Here is a 21,555-nt window from a genome sequence, read left to right on the forward strand (position 1 = left end):
TCCTTAAGGGATAGCAGTGCCTCTCCATTGTCATGTATATTCCCAGAGACACTTGTTTATCAGAGTGAGTTACCCATGAAATTATAGGGCTTCTCACTTACATAAATCCATTCTGAACTAATTCTTATGCTGAGTTTTGTGTTCATAATATTATACTTTTTAAAAAGAGACCCCTTCTCCCCACCCACCTTCAAATTGAATGAGCTTCATGAACCATGCAGTTGGATTCATCTCTGCCTTTGGTCTTTTTCCATCATTCAGTAAGAGACGGGTGCTTAATATCAGCAAGCAGGGCCTTCCAATACATGTTTGTCCTTAAAGATTCTTGTATTTTGTAACTGTAATATCCAGTTCTCTGAGAAAGGTAGATGTGAAGTAGGGAAAGCCCTGGTCAGGCTTATCATTATTATTATTTGTTTTTTTGAGATAGGGTCTTGTTCTAGCCCCAGGCTGACCTGGAATAAACTATATGGTCTCAGGGTGACTTTGAAGTCACAGTGATCCTCCTACCTCTATCTCCCAAGTGTTGGGACTAAAGGTGTGCGCCACCATGCCCAGCCAGGCTTATTATTAATGAGGTCATTTTTCATATTTAAATTACAATAAAACAAATGTATTCTAGGCTACTTCTTAGTATCCCAAGTCTAGAACAATAATAGATCTCTTTCTATGCCTATACTTACAAAATATCAGACCTAAACAAAACAAAACAAAAACAAAACGCAAAACAGGGGCCTGGAGAGATGGCTTAGCAGTTAAGTGATTTGCCTGCAAAGCCAAAGGACCTCTGTTTGATTCCCCAGTACCCATGTAAGCCAGATGCACAAGGTGGCCTATGCATCTGGAGTTCGTTTGCAGTGGCTAGATGCCCTGTTGCACCCATTCTCTCTCCTCTCTCGCTCTGCCTCTTTCCCTCTCTCAAATAAATAAATAAAAAATACATAAAACAAAACCAAACAAAAAGTATCAGACCTGTCTAGAAAGTGGCAACATACCTGTGACAGTCAGGCTTCTATTGTTGGTAGAACTTGCCGGACCAAGAGGCAGCTTTGAGGGAAAAATGGGTTTATTTTGGTTTACAGAGTCTAGGAGAAGCTCCATGATGGCAGGGGGAGATGATGGCATGAACAAGGGTGGACATCATCCCCGGGCCAACATAAGATGGACAGTAGCAACAGGAGAGTGTGCCAAACACTGGCAAGGGGAACCTGGCTATAATACCTACTATAATACCTACAAGCCCACTGCCAACAATACACTGCCTCCAGTAGGCATTAATTCCCAAATCTTCATCAGCTGGGAACCTAGCATTCAGAGCACCTAAGTTTATGGAGGGCACCTGAATCAAACCACCACATTCTGCCCTGGGTCCCCATAAACTGATAACTATACATGATATAAGATACAGTGCATTCAGTCCAACTTTAAAAGTCCCTATAGTTTTATCAATCCTAATGATGTTCAAATATTCACATAGTCCAAGATCTTTTAATTGAGCCATAATATCAAAAAAAAATACCCCCCAAACCCATAATGGCACAGAATAAACATTCACACTGCAAAAGATGGCATTAAGTGTAGCAAAGAAATAGTCAACCAACACAAGATTTAAAACAACCAGGGATAACATCAAACTCTGTAGCTCTAAGTCCATCCAACAACTCTAGTCAATGACAAGTCTGTAAGTCTGATAATTCTAACCAGCAACAAGTCTCTGGAGTTCCAATTCCGCCCCTCCAGCTAGGCTACTCACAGTCATGGAAAACTTCATCCGGGGCCAGCAGCTCTCCATAGCAGCTGTCTCATGGTCCCAACATCTCCACTGGGTCTCCACTGCAACCCACAGTTCATCCACACGGCTCCATTTAATCTCCATTCAGGCATCCAGCAAACCCGCTTCACACTACCCATGGCTATTTCTAAAACACAAGTCCTGTTGCAAGCTCTATGACCCTCTCCTTCCTGCATTTCTTATACTCCACAATATCAGGTAGGGTGCCAATTTGTTAATCCAGTGGGGAATAAAGCAGACTTTGAAGAACAGGACACTCCTTGAGCACTCAGGCCCCTTCAAAAGATTCTACATTCTTCCTGTTGCCCCAGTGCAGGTCAGTAGTTCCAATCTCAAATATTATAATCTCATATAATTGCACTGAGAAGTCAGAAGTTTCAGCCCAAAGATTTCATTTCTGTACCATATTTTTCTACTCATACCAGTCCATTTCTACACAAGCAACCCTGAACAATTTCTCAGGACATGGCTATAACAGCAAGCCTCTCACACAAACTACTTATAGCCCATTCCAGGCAAAGCTCTTTCTCACCATCATAAACCAAACCTCACAGTCCATAGTTCTTACTGCATCCAGGTCTTTCAACTCTGACCAGAATAGTCCATCAAGCTGTACTTACAGCACTGAAAATTGTCTCTTAGGCCAAAGTTTCAAATCCTTCCACATTCCTGTTGAAAATCAGCTCCAGAAGACCAAAGCCACACAGTCAGGTGTCCAGTAGCAAATGACCCACTCTCAGTACCAACATTACTGTTGCAGTCAGGTTCACATTGCTGGCAGAAATCACCTAATCAAGAGCAGCTTTTGGGAAAAAAGGATTTATTTTGGCTTACAGACTCTAGGCAAATCTCCATGATGGCAGGGGAAAATGATGGCATGAGCAGAGGGTGGACATCACCCCCTGGCCAACATAAGGTGGACAATAGCAATAGGAGAGTGTGCCAAACACTGGCAAGGGGACACTCACTATAATAACTATAAGTCCACCCCCAACAATACACTCCCTCCAGGAAGCGTTAATTCCTAAATCCCCATCAGCTGGGAACCTAGCATTCAGAACACCTAAGTTTATGGTGGACACCTGACTCAAACCACCACAAAACCCTTATGTCTAAACTTCCTGTTAAATTAATATTAGCTATATGGCCTTTAACAGGAAAACTCACATCCATGGGTCCTTTAGTCTATACTAAGCATGACTTACTGCTTCTGTGAATGGTGAGGCAACTTTGGAAGGTCACTGTGCACCGTCACATCATCGATAGCGTTTGGCACATTTGTTTACCTGGGCTACAAAGACAGGAAAATGCAGCTGTCTCATTTCCCATTATGGAGTATCTAGTTGAAAGTGGTTATCATGGGGAATTTATTGTGCTGTGATAAAAGGTAATGCTCATGCACTTTGGCTCAATGTTTCAAGGTGACATGAACCTATTATAGGATGGAGTAGTTGTTTTATAAACTCTTGATAGTTTTGAAAGATTATTTGAGAATAAATGATGAGGCTATCCCTGGAGAGTTTAATTATGTAATAGTCACTAAATACTTTGTCATGGGATTGAAAATGTTCCAGGAAGCACTTTTCACTTATTGACTTATTAGTCTTTTTTTATTTATTTGAGAGAGAGAGGGAGAAAGGGGCAGAGAGAGGAAGAGAATGGGCATGCCAGGGCTTTTAGCCACTGCAAACGAACTCCAGACCCATGCGGCCCCTTATGTGCAGGTGTGACATTGTGCACTTGTGTCACTGTGCATCTGGCTTACATGGCACTTGGAGATTTAACATTTGTTCTTAGGCTTCTTAGGCAAGCGCTTTAACCACTAAGCCATCTCTGCAGCCCAACTTACTAGTTTTGAAAAAAGAACTTTAGATCTTTACATTAAGGCATTCCTGGAATATGTTCAGCTTATTTCTTGTCAGCAGAATGTTAAACCTGAAGGTATTATTTCATTGTATCTTGCACTGTGCAGAAAATAGTTCTTTCTGAACATGCCTCAGTAATTAACCTCTGCCATCTTAATGATGTTTTCCCTGTTTTTCTAGTAATGTGGAATGTATAAAACTCTTGCAGAGCAGCGGAGCAGACTTCCATAAAAAGGACAAGTGTGGGAGGTATGTAATCCGGTTGACCCCCCTCAGTAAGAGTGGGAGTATCGCACATTGAGCATGTTTGTCCCCGACGTGGTCAGCAGGCAGTAGTGGAGGCTCATCCTCAAAAGGAAACAGCAACAAAACAAACCAGCTTGAGCCCATTTCTCATCTCTTAGCTTCTGCTTCTTAAAAAACAAAACATCTGCTACCTGGATATAATTTAGAAGTTCTTGTTTGTGGCAGAGTAGAACACTGTAGCCCACAGAGGTCAAGACTCAAAAGACCTCCTGGGTTTCTTATGTGTAGTGGGCATTTCATCTGGGGATATATTTTTTATACACATTTGAAATAATAAGTGTGCACACCAATGGATTATAGAGCATTTTTTTTCCCCTGTGTAATCCTTCATGTAGCTAAACTGTGTCACAATGCTAGTTGGTACATGGATGAAACATATAGTCATGCATTAAGTAATGGCATTTCAGTCAACAACAGATCATATGTGCATGTGCAGTGTATGTATATTGTATTTATAGCCTAGTGTGGAGTAGGCTGCACCATCTAGTTTTGTATTTGTACAGTGATGAAACCACCTAAAGGAACATTTCCCAAAACCATGCTGTTTGTTAACACATCATCCCTTGCAGCAGCTTGCTGCTCCTCCTCCGCCAGCCCCTCCCCGACTCTTTGGGGTTGCCTTAAGTTGTTCTGTTGTTCACCTGCCTAAAACAACTCCTACTTATCCTTCCAAGTTTATGTCAAGTGACACCCTCTTGCTGCTCTGGTGGGAGCACCCTCTCTTCCCCAGCCCTCTGCGTACTCCATGAGTGGGGTGCACACTACACCACAGGGGACTCCGCTTCCTTTTCTCCCTCTCTGTCTGATTGTGAGTCTCCTGAGGACACGATCTAAGCACGTTTTCTCTTTTCTCTCCTCCCCTCCTTCCTCCCTCCTTCCCTTCCTTGTCCTTCCCCCTTTTCTTCCTGCTGTTCTGTCTTTCTTGTAGTGCTGGGACTCAGACCCAGGACATGCACATGCTCGATAAGCTCTCCAACCACCGAGCTACATTCATAGCCCCCCCCTTTTTGCTTTTGAAAATGGACTTTGATATGTAGCCCAGGCTTAGTCTTGAGCTCACAATCCTCCTGCCTCAGCTTTTCTAGTGCTGGAATTATGAGCATGCACCACTGTACTCAACTTTCTCTATATCCTTGAGTCCTGTCATGTGACTGACACCAAATCATTTTCAGTCCAAGTAATTAAAGCATGAGCATCCAAATGTTAAGTAATTTCTTCCTTTTGGAGTAACAATGATAAAATCAAATAGTAATAGAACCCATATGTTCTCTACAAAATGTAAAATAGTTGTACTTGAAAGTTGATAAATAATTCTTGAACTAAAGTTGTTTCATTTTGTTAATTATTCCCAAGATGCTGGTCAGTCACAAAAGAAAAACTATTAGACTATTGGAAAGTAAACATAACATATCTTACTTTGCAGTTATGCACTCTTTCCCTGTATAAGGCCTATATTTATTTTGAATTTACCCTGTTTTATTATAGCAATTCCACAAAGTATGTGGAGGTGCCTATCATCCTTCTCTCTCCCTCCCCCCACCCCTCTCTGGGTAGGGTCTCATTCTAGCCTAGGCTGACCTGGAACTTACTCTATAGTCCCAGGCTGGCCTCCTGCCTCAGCCTCCCAAGTGCTGGGATTAAAGGCATACACCACCACACCAGGCTGTTATCTTTCGTAATAGATGAGAAATCTGAGTCTAGAGAAACTAAATGATGTACTTTGGTTATATTTACCCACTCCATTGTTTTGTATTGTCCTCTCATCCTCTTCCTCCACCCTAATGATCTCTGAACATGCTCTTAATGACAATAGTCCTGATGGGTCTTTGTGAGGTTATCTTAGTCCAAGAAAGCAGTAACGTAAGTCTGACCCAGGATAGGCACTAGGAATAGAGAAGACAGAATAGAAAGAAAGGACAGGCCCATTGTGTCTGAACTCGTCAGAAGCCACCAGTCTTTGTAGCCTGTTTCACATGCCTTGGCCTCCACATGCTGAGAGCCAGTGAGCTTTTTCTATCACTAGAGGCACTGCCACCAGGGCTGCTGTTGATAGTGGGTCTGCTTTCTAGACTGAATGATGTCACACATCACTGTTTGTTTTTCAGGGCGCCTTTGCACTATGCGGCTGCGAATTGTCATTTCCACTGTATTGAGACATTAGTGTCCACAGGAGCCAATGTCAATGAAACAGATGACTGGGGACGGACAGCTCTTCACTATGCTGCTGCGTCAGACATGGACAAAGAGTAAAAACAGCCTTGTTCATGCTTTCTCTGGTGTGGGCTTGAAGGGGGGCCCTGGAGATGTGGGGCTGGGGAGCTCTAGACATGGGGCTGGGAAGGGGATCTCCAGACACAGATAAAGAATAAAAACAGCCTTGCTCACACTTCCTCTGGGGTGGGGCTGGGGAGAGAGACCTCTCTACACTCTCCCCATTGCCTCCTGGAAATGCAAAGGAAGCAGTTCTCTCATTCAGACCCAAAGGAGTCAGAGTCACTTCATCTTTACACCAGGGTTCTCCATTTATATAAATATTTTCTTTGTTTTACAATAGTAAAGTCAGATGTAGCACCCAGGGTCCCACGACCATGTAGGTTATTAATTCAAGAACAATATGCTGGCTTCTCTGCTGTTCACTTGGGAAAATTAGAGATGGGGAACAGGCGTACTGCATCTGTTAAGAGCTGGAGAAGGAATGGTGGATGATGAACTGTTCTGGCAGATGCTGGTGAAAGCTCCCTCCTGGATAAATGAGATGCTGAACTGGCATGGAGGCAGGGAGGAATGTGGTAGGGGTCTGAGATGTTGGGGCTATGTCGCCTCCTTTTTTACTTGGGGAGTTTTAAGATGCTCAAAAAGAAGGGTGATGCATTGTGTTAATCATTCCTACAGAGACAATTTTAGGAAAGTTATATTCTCAACTATTTCCTTGGGAGGACAAATTTCCTGGGTCACCTTGGAGAGAACCATGTATGTCCCTTTTGGGTTGGGATAAAGAATCACATGTAATTGTACTCAAGCTGTTATCAATTTTGTGACTTGAAAAATTAATTTCAACGTTTCTCTTTCCCTTTTGCCGAGAAGTAAGACGATCTTGGGAAATGCCCACGAAAGTCCAGAAGAACTTGAAAGATCCAGGGAGGGGAAGGAGAAGGAGGCTGCCCTGTAAGTGGACTGTGAGCGTATGAACAAGGTGTCCTGCCTGATGTTTCTCCAGGTTGCCTCATGTTCCTGCCTTCCTATTTTGGGGTTTCATATGGGATCTCCAGGAAGTGATATGGGAAGTGACATGGAGAAGAAAGTGGCCATTTAATACGTCCTTCAATTATTCCGTTTTCCATAGGAAACTCTTTCGGAAATTATAAGCTTGCTTTGAGTATCACTGATTGACCAGCAGTTTTAGGTCTTAAATATCATTTCTGACTCTACCATGCATCATTCGCCTCAGGGGACATATTAAGTTCCACTCAGAGCCTTAAGCTCTGCTTTTATGACCCGTGGATAACATTTTAGCAGATTCTGTAAATCAAGGTCTTGAGACTGTGGTGTGAAACACACTAGTTGTACTTTCCCCTCTGTGCTTCCGTCTCTCTGGAGCACTGATTCACAAACAGCACCACGTTCCCTGGAACTACCTCCCGCTGACCAACTTGACTCCCCCGCCTCACGCTGGTTTCTGACAGAGACTGAGCTATCGCTGTGACTGGGGCTGGAGTGCCCGCCATCACTCAGGGGATTGACTCATGGGAGCGCCAACACTCCGTCCTCTTACAGTCTGGTCACAGTAAGAATATCACAGCACCCAGCTCTGTGCCTGGCACATAGTGGGCACAGCAACTGTTGAATAAATGAACAAGCAAATGGATCAGTTCCCACACTACGCTGCACCCCCATGGGACCCAGGGGACCCAGTGCTTTGAGAACCTGCAGACTCATGGTTCTGAAAGTAGTTATGCTCTTCTCCAGATGCCAGAGGGATTCTGTTTCTGTTATCTGCATTCATTCCAGAGTCTTCCCACTGGGCTCCCCTTCCCCACCTCTGTGTCCAGAGAAAGTGACCCTGGTGCAAGCTATAGCACATAGCTCTGGCTATTTGGGGGGTAGAGACAGGTAACACTGCCGTGAGTAAAGAATAATGGCCAAAGTTTTGCCCTAATGCTTCCAAATTTAAAGTAATGCTAGACGAATGTTATGGAACATCTTGCTGTCCAGTGAGCTGCTGGTTTTCTCTGCGCCGGCCCAGGCTTTACAACGCACAATGGCAGAAGAAAGTGGGGGGCCAGGGGCCGGAAGGCGGGTTGGGCAGCCTGGAACCCCTTCACACGGGCCAGGCCGTGCCCCTGGCCGAACGCAGTGGAGCCTGACTGCTTCTGTCGATTTGCATCTTGAGGTGTCTGAATTGCCAGTCAGGGCACTGGGAGGAGAGGACATAGCATTCCCAGTTAAAACAGCAAACCCATTTTTTTTGCTTAGAAAATATGTGGAGAATATCCAGCTTCTACACTATTATTGTTATTGTAACAGTATTGTTGATCGTCTAGTTCAGTTATATTCTGGGCTGAATAATTCTCTGGGAGCAATTCCAAATGTTTTTCGAATTCAAAATACAATTTATCAACTGGTTTTGAGACTACAGCCTATTCAGAAGTTGTGGGTTGTGTGTCCACTTAGATTGCTGGTCCTTCTGAATGATGTATTTAAAGAGTCATGTGCAATTTACAATGAGTCACAACTGGGATCCTATCCTTGGAAATCTAATTACCAAAATAAAAATACTTCCTTATAAGGTTAGAATGGCCAAAGGCAGCATCATAGAAGGACTTGAATGAGAACTTATTTTGGACCATGTTTATTGATAAGTCCAAATAGGTGTTTGGTTTAAAAATTTGTTTTATTATCAGCTTTCTAGAAATTAAAGAACTGGTTTACTTGTCTCGGTGTATGATTTATTTATTCTTTTGGCCTTACATACAAGATAGGTAAGTCCCATTTAAGCTTTTGAGTAGAGTGTAGAAAGTTTCTGAAGACAGGTCTTCGCTAATACAGTGTGAGATTAGGTCAGTGTGGTCTTATAAAGTACATGTTTGTCCCACTGTCACAGAAATGACCCTGCAGCTGTGGAGCTCGTTCGGGGTGAGGCTGGCTGGCTGGTACGTCTTACACTGGAAGGGTCAGACTATTTGCAGTAGGCGCTGAGTTGATCTTATACTTGAGTGCTTTTGGCCTGGAGACTGGGGCTCTTCAGGAAAGGCAAAGCCCAGGTCTTCCTCTAACCTATTCTGAAGATTGTGGCTTTTTCAGAAAAATGACGTTATTTTCTTGTAGTCTGTATTCCTAGTGGTGCAACTTAAGCTTCTTTCTTCAAATGTAGTTACTGAATAAATTCTTTACATGTTAAAGATGTTTGTGTATTCCTTTGTCTTTTATTATTCATAGTATTCTCATGTTCTTTTTTTTTTTTTTTAATCTATTTTAAACTTTCCCTGAATTCTAGAATGGTTATTTTAAGATGAAATAAAGATAGAAAGTACACACACACACACACACACACACACACACACACACCTCTGCCTTACAGCACATAAAGCTTCATTAAAGAAGGATCTTTAAAGAAGAATTTAAACTTTTAAAGAATTTCTTTTTAAAGTACTTTGTGAACTGTGCATCCTAGAGAGTTTACAGGTTTATACTCATTATTGCTTTTGCTTTGGAGATATTTTCTAAAATCACATCTCATCTATATACCTACAGATGTTTGGAGTTTCTGCTTCAGAATGATGCAAATCCATCTATCAGAGACAAGGAAGGCTACAATAGCATACATTATGCTGCTGCCTATGGCCACAGACAATGTCTGGAATTGGTAAGTTATTTTCTGTTTCTTTTTTTTAGCATAACATTGACCTTAAACTTTCAACAAATATCCTTACTTCCTAGTTTAGTTACCGCTAGAATCACCTGGAGGACTTTCTCTTTGAAGTGAAAAATTGTAGGCTCTCCAACATGTAGACTTCACTTCCATTTTTGACTTTTCCTCATCTCAGTGCTGATTGACAATTAATTCTTCCACACTAATTTGGAGTAGGGATGATGATCTGTATTTAACACTATTTGCATTTTAAAAGGAATTAGGATGTATTAAATACATTTAGTGTATATTTGTGGAGGAAAACTTGGCACTCTAATGTTCAATAATAGTATTATAAATTAGTATTTGACTTATACAACAATAGGCATATGGATTTGTTATGGTCAGTCTTATATCTGTAGTGCAGAAAAAGAAACTGGCAAGAATACAGCAGCAAAAATTACTTGAAACCCCAACACTCCCCCATGTGCATGCGTGTGCACGTGTGTGTGCACATGTACACACACACATACACACACACCAAATGTGTAGTGATCAAGAGTCACTTTGATGTTTAGGATCTGATGTTTAGACCTGAAACTCAAATACCCACAGGGACTCAAGATGTATGGGTGTTTGCTCACCATATCATCCTTCCTTCCATCATAGGGTAAAGCCTCCATACTACTCAAGCCTTTTAAATATAGAACACAGGCTTGGTAAGAATTGGTTAAGATCTGAGCAATTATCATTTCTGCCTTCTAACACCAGTTTTGTGGCAGAAGTTAATGCAGACCTATTTATAAATGGGACTTTGTGTTTAGGCCGCATATAAGAAAGATTCCTCACAAAGTGAGTGTGCATGCATTTGTGTGTATTGTAATCAGTGGGAGAGTGAAGGTTGACTGTTTAATTATGAACTTGTCTTCCAAAATCTACTTAAGACACAGCTGTCTTTAGTTGGTTTTCTCTGTGAAAACCCTGAGCCATAATTGGATATGTGAACTTTTATTATAAAGTTTATTATTATACTCTTAATAATGTATGTTCTTTTGTGGAGCCATAATGAGTTATCTTTAATACCATAGCATCCTGGGAATAATTATTCGGGAGTGCCTTTTATGTGGGTAAGGGATAGATGACATGAGTTATTTTCCTTTTTCAAGAAAGGGTTTTGTGGCTGTTATTTCTTCTTTATCTGACAAGATTTTCTGTCCATAAGAAGGCTTCACAGACTCCATCTGACTTAGATTAGATCAATTAAATTAATTAATTGATTAATTAATGATTAGATCAACTCTTCCCTGTGTAATTTACAAAGACCTGCTTATTTGTGGAAATGAGAAATATACTAAGGTAGGTGAGAAAAGCATCAACTGATCTTCATTTGTAATGTTACTGGAACAGGACTATATAAATTGATAGAAATGTCACCCTCTTTTGCTTTGAGGAAAGACCCTCCATAAATCACTTAGAAAAAACGGAATGGCTTCCTAAATGGTTGATGTTGGGTAGAAAGTTTTATATTCCTATTTTGGAATGCATTCTAAAGTTTGCACTAAGTAGAGTTCTAAATAGACTACAAACTCTTTGATCCCTCCTCCCTACCAAAACCAAACCAAACAAACCCAACCTAGAGAACAGATCCCCCACTTGAGAGTAGGAATCACAAAGCCAGACGTCGCTAGTACTTGTCCCCACTGCTAGCTTCTCCAATTCTGAACCAATGTGGGGAGGAGATAGGATAGGATGAATATTCTAGAAGAAGGGGACAGATTAAGGCCTGTCTCTCTGGAACAAGTAAATTGTAGTGGTTTGAATAGAATAGATGGCCCCAAATATATTCAGTTGTTTGTAGTTTGCATCTGCAGCCACCTGGCTGGAGGAAGTATCACTGTGTGGATCTTAAGGTGTGGTGGTGGGTTTCAAATTTCAATCTAAAGATATGCAAAGTGTGCCTAGCTGGAGTTCCTGAAGTGTGCTGTGTGGTCTTTGGCTTTTTGGCTTGGGCTTCTCTCTCTCTGCTTGAACCTGTGAAGGCAGGCCAGCTTCTTCTGCCATTATGGAACTTCCCTTGGATCTGTAAGCTTCAATAAATATCCCTTCCTCCATAACTGTGCCTGGTCTGGAAGTTCATCTCAGTGAACCTGAAGCTGTCTGCTACATAAATGAAGAGGTGAGGGGTTTTTGGTGGTGGTTGTTTTTGATGAGAGACTTTCTAATTTATGTTCCTTTCCTCCTGGAAACCCAGTTCCTTCATCCTCCTTAAAATTCCTAGGAAAACAAGCCAATTAACTGATATGTATGAGGGATCCATTTCTACAGCTCAATTGCCATGCCAAATCTCCCTCATCTCATATCACAAACTCTCCATATTCTCAGGGGTCATCATTTTAACAAATAGGTATTGATTCAGTGCTAGGTGCTAAGTTTTACCATGAAAATCTCTGCTCCTATTGGTTCTTGGTTGTCTATTTGAGCTTCTGAAACTGAGCCTGTGGTTCTGCTGTGTAGAAGGAAAAGACAGAGTAAATGAGTATTTCCTACCAGACTGGGTGCTACCCTTTGGGAGCTGGAGTGAGATGAAAGAGGGCTGGTGGTTTTCAGAGCTGGCTGTCTTACATTGTTGGTGGAATTTGCTTCTAGCACCAACTCTTAGCTAGTTGAGAGATGACTGTGATTATGCATACCATTAAATATGTATCATTAAATTTGATGTATATTTGAGTATGACATTTAACTTAATACACATTTGCTTGGCATTCATGGCTTGTGGCTCCTGCCTATGATCCTAAGATTAGAATTTATAAACCATACCACCTTGAGTTCAGCATATTTTGCTGTGACCAAAATGAAGCAGAAATTATTTTAGCTGTTGTAACTCTGTTTCCCTTATACAAACTCTTACTTAGTTCCATGAGGAAAAAGCTCCCAGAAAGTGGTACAGATTCCTTGGCCTTCATAGATCAGCCAACATTCAGAATGCTTCCATGCCTGCCTACTTTTAGGCCAGTGTTTTCAGCTGCTCTTGATCAAAGATGTCTGAGTGTGTCCAAAAATCGACCCACCAATGTGTGCAGAGAGCCGTGAACCATCAAATTCAATTGGGCTCAAAATATCAAAGCAAAGCAGAAGGCTCCTGGCAAGTAAAGTACCTGTGTGTGAATCAAATGTCTGCTTGAGTGAGGAAGCTAGCTGGCCAAGGAGGGCTTTGAGCCTCTATCTGGACTACGTTCAAGCTGATTCCAAAGAGAACAATCAGGGAAGCCTACCCCTAATTCAGATTTTCTGAATTTTGATTGGCATACTATTTCTTTGACAATATTTTCTTTTCTTTTATAATATTAAACATTGGTCTGTGAGCATAAAGATCTTTTGGCTTTGTAAGTTTCAAAGTGGAAAAAAATGTGTGTGCCAATGTAAGTACATAAATTGCCTACAGAAATTTGGAGTGATCGTTTGAAAACTCAGGACCTCAAATTTAATTCAGTCCAGAATTTTGCCAAGCCAAATCACTTGGAATTTGGCTTCTTCCCCTGGACTCTCTCTGGAGAACTTGAACCTCAACTGTAAGAGTAAGTGGGGGTAACAAATATCTCTGTATGTATATTCTAGAAGTTTCTCAGATTCTTTGACAACTACTGTATTTTGGGCAACTAAGTGCAAACATTATGCTGCTTTCAAATAAACTACTCATTTTTTTTTTCTTTATTGTGTTTATCACAGGGCTTTAGGAAACCAGTAGCATGTGCAGAACAATGGTACATGTATATGGAGGATGTACTTAAATTGACAAAGTCTAATTAAAGTTTCAAATACTAAGAAGGCAGGGTGGAGAACACAACTTAAAAAAAATAACAAGGTACTGAGGCTGGGGAAATAAATGGCTTGCCATGCAAGCATGTGTCCCTAAATTTGGATACCCAGCACCCATATAAAAGCCAGGGATGTCAGTGTGTGGCTGTATTCCTCGCATGAGGAGGTGAAGACAGAAAGATCCCTGGGGTTTGTGAATAGGTTCAGTGAGAGACCCACTCCCAAATGGTGAGAGTGACTGAGGAAGACAACCAGTGTTGATCTCTAGTCTCCATTCTCTCTCTCTCATACACACTCATACACACACACACACACACACACACCCGCTCACAACTCCAGCGCCCCCTTTTTTTAAAAAAAAAGAAAAGAAGTGTTCATCTGACATCACAAAGATAAAATCATAGCAAACTTGAACCCCAACCCAAAATGAATCTCTGATGACTCTTTTTCTGCTTACCTGGCCTCTGGTAGGCAGACTTTGAAGGTACAATGTATTCTAGGAACCTCAGCAATGTTAGTCTTTTGCTGAATTCAGTTGCAGAGAAACATAAATTCTTCCAAGGAACTCTCCAAGGGAGGGGAAGGAGGTGAGCATGGTCATTTTGATGCCACTGGAAGTACTGAATCAGAATTTGAATGTGAAGCTATAGTCAGAATAATTGAATTGACAATATGACAAATGTTCTACTGATTATAATGTGGCAGAAAATTCTTTTGGTTTGACTATGAATGCATTTGGCAATTGATGAAAGAACCACTTAAAATATTTTAAAATAAAGTTTAGTTTCACCTTCAATTTTAAGCCCAGAACAGTCAGTCAGATCATTCATTTATCTATACATTTCAGAATTACTAATTCAAAGCTACTAATGTTTCAGTTTACGGTCTATGTTCTGTTTACCCCTTCCTTTCCTTTCCCTTCCCTTTCCTCCCCTCCTCTCCCCTCTCCTCTCTTCTCTTCCCCTCTCTCATTCCCTTCTCTTCCCTTCCCTTTTCTATCTTCTCTCCTCTCTTCCTCTCCTGCCCTCACCCTCTCCCTCATCCCTGTCCCCGTCATATTATGGGCTGGCCTTCAACTTGCCATATAGTGGAGGGTGACCTTGAACTTTAGATCCTCCTGCCTGTCTTGAGTGTTGGGATTACAGGGGTGCACTACCACACACGGTTAATTTGATAAATTGAACCGAGGGCTTTGTGTATGCTTGCAACTGAGCTGCATCCCCTGCCCTCCTTGTACCCAATTCTAAAGTCAGAGTTAGAAAAGAGGGGAAGTTTAAGATTACAGAAGATATCTTTTTTTAAAATTTATTTATTTTTTATTTTTTTAAAAATTTATTTATTTATTTATTTGAGAGCGACAGACACAGAGAGAAAGACAGATAGAGGGAGAGAGAGAGAATGAGCGCGCCAGGGCTTCCAGCCTCTGCAAACGAACTCCAGACGCGTGCACCCCCTTGTGCATCTGGCTAACGTGGGACCTGGGGAACCGAGCCTCGAACCGGGGTCCTTAGGCTTCACAGGCAAGCGCTTAATCGCTAAGCCATCTCTTCAGCCCCACAGAAGATATCTTTTTGAAGTTAGTTTGCTATAAATCACCCCACACCCATAGTGGGAGGAAAAGGGTGCCTTCTATTGACCTGGGCCCAAACATAGGAGCTTCAACAAGATGCTTGGGTATGTGTCCATGCACTTTAGTGCACAGTAGACCAGCATGTGATCAATTTAAACATGGAATGGTTCTGTCCAGAGTTTACTTGCCAGGCAGTTAAATCAAAGAAGACCGTAATTGAATAATCACCCCATCCTCAGAAATGATAGGTCAAAGTATGATCCCCAATTTCCAAATGTGAGCCAGAGGACAGAGCTGGCCTGGGGTTCTCCTGGATCCTGCTCAAGAAGGCTGCCTACAAGAGTGGAGAGACTTGGGGTTCCTGGGACAGAACAAGGAGGGTGAGCTCCTAGCAGGCAGGAGGAGCATCATCGACATAGACAGAACTACAGGCAACTTCCCCAGCATCTGAGAGGGAGAACATATGACACTTCACTGCCAAGGGTGACAGCTGTGAGACTTTGGCCCTGGGGGAGGCAGCCATTGAGAGGATATGAGGTATATAAGGCTCCAGGCTGGAGACAGAGAAGCTAGCCTTGTCCCCTTCACCACTGCAGCCTTCAGTGGGAGGTGGGGAGAAGCACCAGTGTTAAGCTGGATTCAGATTTTGTGGGTGTTACACTAGAATAGACCTATTAATTACTCACATAAGCCTATTTTTATAACTAAAATGCCCCAGCAGCTTTTTACTACTTGTTGGAGACTTTACCTGAGGCGGCAGGAGAAGAATGGCCCCATAAAGGAGATTGGACCTTGTGCAGGGGACAGAAAGCAGAGCTATTGTCAGGCCATACCGACACTGGCTCAGTGCAAAGTCTCATTCTGGCAGTCATTATTTTAAGGAAAGACTAACATCCAGTTCTAAGGAAAAATAAATTATTCTTGAAATCGATTTAATGAATTTAAATATCAACTTTATGCGATATAAAGTGCTGAACAAATGAAATACACTGGTGAATGATTAGGCTTGACTGGGTGATAAATTGAAATGCTAGCTCATAACGCATTGTGGTTACTCTCCTGTTTGTTTAGAAGGTATTTCATAAGAGATGACAGGTTGCAGAGGAAGTGAAAAATTTGCATTTCTATGGACTGGCCTTTTTTTTTTCCTTTAGATTTGCTTACTTCTCAACATTAACTCATTTCAATTTCCCTTGGTTGTTTTTCTTCTTGAAGATTTAAAAACCTATGCTAATGTGTGAACGTGTGCGCACACGCATACACACACACACACACACACACACACACACACACCCCTACCTGTCTCTGCAATTGCTTCCAGATGTGTACTGAACACTAAGGGCTGCAAAGAATAATCTACACAGAACAAGAGGGAAGTTCTAAAGATTCAGTAATAGAGGAGAAGGGAAGATTTCTCCCAAGTTCAACTATGAACCTAAAAACACAGTTAACTTGCGCTGCCATCTATTCAGTATCCCTCTCTTCCTCCCTCGCTCCCTTCTTCCCTCCTTCTTTCTCCCCTTCTCTCTTCACTTCCTTCTTTCCTGTCTATCCCCCCCCCACTTTTTTTTTGGCTTTTCAAGGTAGGGTCTCACTCTAGCACAGGCTGGCCTGGAATTTACTCTGTAGTCTCAGGGTGGCCTTGAACTCTCAGCGATCTTCCCACCTCTTCCTCCTGAGTGCTGGGATTAAAGACGTGTGCAACCATGCCCAGCATCCCTTCTTTTATCCCTCCCTCCCTCCCTTCCTTCTTTCTTCCATCTTACTCAAAAAACAATTAGACAGCACTAAGTGGGACTGTAGCCCAGCTGAGGCTGGGTCCCCAGGAGGGTACAGGAAGGCATTCCAGGAAGGATTAGAACCCAGTCAAGGAGGCTGTCCTAAATGAGTGTATTACTTCTTTTGGTCTAGTGATAAAATACCTGGCAAAAGGCACTTAAGGAAGAAAAGGCTCATGATTTAAGAAGGGATGCAGCCCATTATGGTGGGGAAGGTATGGTGTCCGGAGGCTGAGGTAGCTGGTCACATTGTGTTCAGTCAGAAAGCAGGGCAGATCAGAAGTGGAGTCTGGCCATAAAACCTCAAGGTTCACCCTCAAGTGACTCCATTCCTCTGGCGGGTATTCACTTCCTTCCTAAAAGTTCTACAACTTTCCGAACCAGTGCTACTAGCTGGAGTCCAAGTGTTCAAACACATGAACCTTTGGGGGGTAGTTCACAGTATTGGTGAGGCACACCAAACAACAGAGCTGTGATGTATATGAAGGCAAAAACTGAAAGAGTAAACAGGAAAATCCAGTTATAGTTGAAGACTATCTCTCAACAATGAGTACAACTAGATAGGCGATATCAAGTACATGTGCAACTCAGTAACATCATTGACCTGGGGAGAACTAATCAACATTTGTAGAAAACTACACTCATCAACAGAAGAATACATACAGTTTTTCAAGTGTCCATGGAATATTCCCAAAGATATCCTGAGCTATAAAAGAAAACTAAAGAAAAATAAAAAGTAAAAGAATTGAGATCATATAGAGTCTTCTCTGACCACAAGAGAGTAAATCTAATAGAAAGATGCCAGGAAAATCTTCAACCCTTGGAAATTAAAAATAGACTTGTAACTAATTCTTGAATTCTGGAGAAGGTCCAAAGGGAAATCCAAAAACTAAAGTGAATTAAATGAGATTTAATGTTCAATAAATCCAAAAATTGGATACTCAGTGATATTAAGGCTAAAACAGAAATGTATAATAATAATTACTTAAATTAAAAAATAAGGGGGAGGGTTGGAGAGATGGCTTAGCCTTTAAGGCGCTTGCCTGTGAAGCCTCAGAATTCCCCAGTACCCAGGTAAGCCAGATGTACCAGGTGGCACATGCATCTGGAGTTTGCTTGTAGTGGCTAGAGGCCCTGGCATGCCCATTCTCCCTCTCCTCTCTCAAAATATTGAAAACATTTTATTTTATTTTATTTTATTTTATTTTATTTTATTTTATTTTATTTATTTGACAGAGAAAGAGGGAGAGAGAGAGAGAGAATGGGCACAACAGGGCCTCCAGCCACTGCAAATGAACTCTAGACATGTGCGCCCCCTTCTGCATCTGGCTAACATGGTCTCTGGGGCATCTAACCTGGGTCCTTTGGCTTTGCAGGCAAACATGTTAACTGCTAAGCCATCCCTCTGGCCCTAAAATCATTTTTAAAAATTTTAAAAAAGAAAAGAAGGGGGAAAACCCAAGTTTCTATCTCAAGAATCAAAACAGTAAGAATAAAATGAATCCAAAATAAGCAGAAAATGCAAATGATAGAGAAATAAGTGAAATTGGTCATTGGAAAAATAATGGAGAAATTCAATGAAGCTCTGGTTCTTTGAAGACATCAACGAAATTAACAAGACTGGAGTTGGAGAGGAGTTAACAGGAGGAGGACACTGGACACAGATATCTATGTCAAGAAAACGGGGTCATGCAGACCCTGAAAAGAATATTATGAATAACTCTATAGTCAGATTTGACAACTTGGATGAACTAGTTCACTGAAAGTATGCATTATTAAAATTTACCAAGACGATGGCTACATGCCATGAGCTGGATGAATCTCTGTTGAGTGAAAAAGAAGCACTAATCCAAATGTTAACATAGCATCTGATTTTATGCATACGACTTTAATGAAGTTACAAAGTTGTAGAATGAGAAACCGATTCACTAAGATTTACTGCTCACCGAGTGAGGAGAGGAGTTGGGAGGTGAATGGACATCAAAGAACAATATGGAAGATCCACATACGGTGATGAAAACATTCTGTATCTTGATATTATCAAGATATCTGTATCTTGTACTTGTCATCAATGTCTTGATTGACACTATACCACTGTTCTATAAGACGTTATCAGGGGTATGTTTGCAACAAATATATATATATATATATATATATATATATATATATATATATATATATATATACACATATATCTGTTATTACTTAAAAGTGCATGTAAATCTGTAATTTTCTCAAAATTAAGTCTAGTATAAAAGTATATATATCAAACCCATACAACCATGGGTACCTAATTTTGGACAAAGGCATCAACACATACAATGGAAAAAAGACAGTCAATTCAACAAGTACTTCTAGCAAAACTGGATATCTACCTACAGAAGAATGAAAACAGATACATATCTCCCACCTGCACAAAGATCAATTCAAATGGATCAGAGATCTAAGTTTAAAATCAGATATGCTGAAACTGCTTGAGAAGAACACAAGCGATACACTTGAAGTTACAGGAGTAGGCAAGAGCTGTCTGAACAGGACTCCAATAGCACAGGGCACAGTTCCAAGACCAGCTGATGGGGTTACCAGGAAGTCTACAGAGAAGGAGAAAATCTTGGCCAGCTTTACCTCAGATGGGCTAATAACAAGAATTTATTAGGAACTACAAGAATCAAACACCAAAAATCAAAACCGTCAAAAATAGGCTAATGAAATGAAGTTTTCAAAAGAAGAAGCACAACTTGCCAATAAACATTTTTTAAAAATGCTCAACTCCTTAGGAAAATGTTACGGAAATGCAAATTAAAACCGCTTTGAGATTCCATCTCACTCCAATCAACTATCGCCAAAACAATGACAAACACCAAATGCTAGTGAGGATATCCTTATTTACTGTTGGTGGGAGTGCAAAGGCATACAGCCACTATGAAAATTAGTGCAGAGATTTCTCAGAAATTTAGAACTACCATATGACCCAGCTATATCACTCCTGGGTATATATCCAAAAAACTCTATGTTCTAACACATACATGCACATCCATGTTCATTGCTGCTCTATATTCATCATAGATAGAAAATGGAATCAACCTAGATGCCCGTAAACTGCTTACTATATAATAAAAATGTGATACATATTACCCAGTGGAATTTTATTTAGCTATAAAAAATGAAATTATATATTTTGCACAATGATGGATGGAACTGGAAAGATTATACTGAGTGAGGTGACCCAAGTCCAATGGTACAAAAGCCCCATGTTCTTTCTCATTTGTGAATCCTAACCTTTAATGTTTCTATGTATGTAAAAAGGGGATATGAGGGCTGGAGAGATGACTTAGCAGTTAAGCACTTGGCTGTGAAGCCTAAGGACCATGGTTCAAGGCTCGATTCCCCAGGACCCACGTTAGCCAGATGCACAAGAGGGCACACGCGTCTGGAGTTCCTTTGCAGTGGCTGGAGGCCCTGGCGCGCCCATTCTCCCTTTCTCTCTCTCTCTCTCTCTCTCTCTCCCTCTCTGCCTCTCTCTCTGTCTGTCACTCTAGGGTAAATAAATAAAAATAAAAAACAATTTTAAAAAAGGGGATATGAATGTGGGTATTGGCTATGATACAGGAGACCACAGATGGGGAACAAGAGGTGTTGAGAAGTAGGGGAGGGCAAAAATTCCTCTGGTAACATGAAAGTAGAATGGAGTTTGGGTAAGAACAAAGGGAAAGGGATGGATGGGGAAAGAGAGGAAGAAAAACAAAATCTGTTTGAAAAATGCTTTAATAAAACCTAATTATTTATATGCTAATAAAAACTTTAAAAGTACACGAATCTGTAGCAAACTTATCTTCCTTAGGAGGAAGTATATTCCTCTGTGAATGAAGTTAGTTAGCTCTCAGCTATGTGGCGTTAATGAAGACCTACAACGAAAAAGTGGTTAAACAGGAGAATTGTGAGCCAGAATGTTTCACCTCTGCCACTAGACTGTGGCACACTCTTTGAGGACAGTGGCACTGCCTCTCACTTTTTCTGAAAGGCAGCCCAGCAGAGCAGTATGGTGTGTAGGACCTGGATCCACAAGAAAACCCTTTACTTTTCCCCAGCGCTGGGCCACGTTTGCCTTCCTCCTGTCTAAATGCCCTCATTGGGAAGATGTGAGTGATTACGGAGCCAGCCTCGCAGGCCTCTTAGGAGGAGTCGCTCGATTAGTCAGTGCATTGAAAGCACTTAGCACGGTGCCTGCAGCACACACTAGGCCATTAACTTCACCTCTGCCTCTTTCACATCTAAACAGTGTCTAGTGCTGCACACTTACTCACAGGGCACATTTACTCACAGGGAAATATAAGATGAAACTCTGAAGCATCATGTTTTTTTTTTTTTTTTAACAGAAAAGTTAGCTTTTTGCTTATGTGATGCCTTTACTACTAAAATGAATAAGCATAAATCACAGAAGAATCAGGCACCTGAGGTGACAGAGCTAGCTTTGGGTTAGGCATGGAGTCCTGTATGGGCTGCCTCAGAGCTATCTTGAGGGCCAAGTTGTTCACCATTTAAACCGCACTAGCTCCCCTTCCAAAATTGGCCCAGGGGCT

The 21,555-nt window shown here is 41.4% G+C and overlaps 1 protein-coding gene across 11 annotated transcripts in view; it reads left to right on the forward strand.

The window, feature by feature from the left end:
• The window catches only part of Ankrd44 (ankyrin repeat domain 44), a 340,447-nt gene that overhangs the window by 245,624 nt on the left and 73,268 nt on the right, over nt 1-21,555 (forward strand). For all 11 annotated transcript variants that reach the window (XM_045147141.1, XM_045147142.1, XM_045147139.1 and 8 more), the window contains exons 13-16: nt 3,838-3,906; nt 6,069-6,209; nt 7,048-7,128; nt 9,715-9,826. In XM_045147141.1, the coding sequence (XP_045003076.1) occupies nt 3,838-3,906; nt 6,069-6,209; nt 7,048-7,128; nt 9,715-9,826 (403 nt within the window). The remainder of the gene's footprint in view (nt 1-3,837; nt 3,907-6,068; nt 6,210-7,047; nt 7,129-9,714; nt 9,827-21,555) is intronic.

This window comes from Jaculus jaculus, chromosome 4 (genome assembly GCF_020740685.1).
Source record: "Jaculus jaculus isolate mJacJac1 chromosome 4, mJacJac1.mat.Y.cur, whole genome shotgun sequence".
In the NCBI taxonomy this organism is placed as follows: Eukaryota; Metazoa; Chordata; class Mammalia; order Rodentia; family Dipodidae; genus Jaculus; species Jaculus jaculus.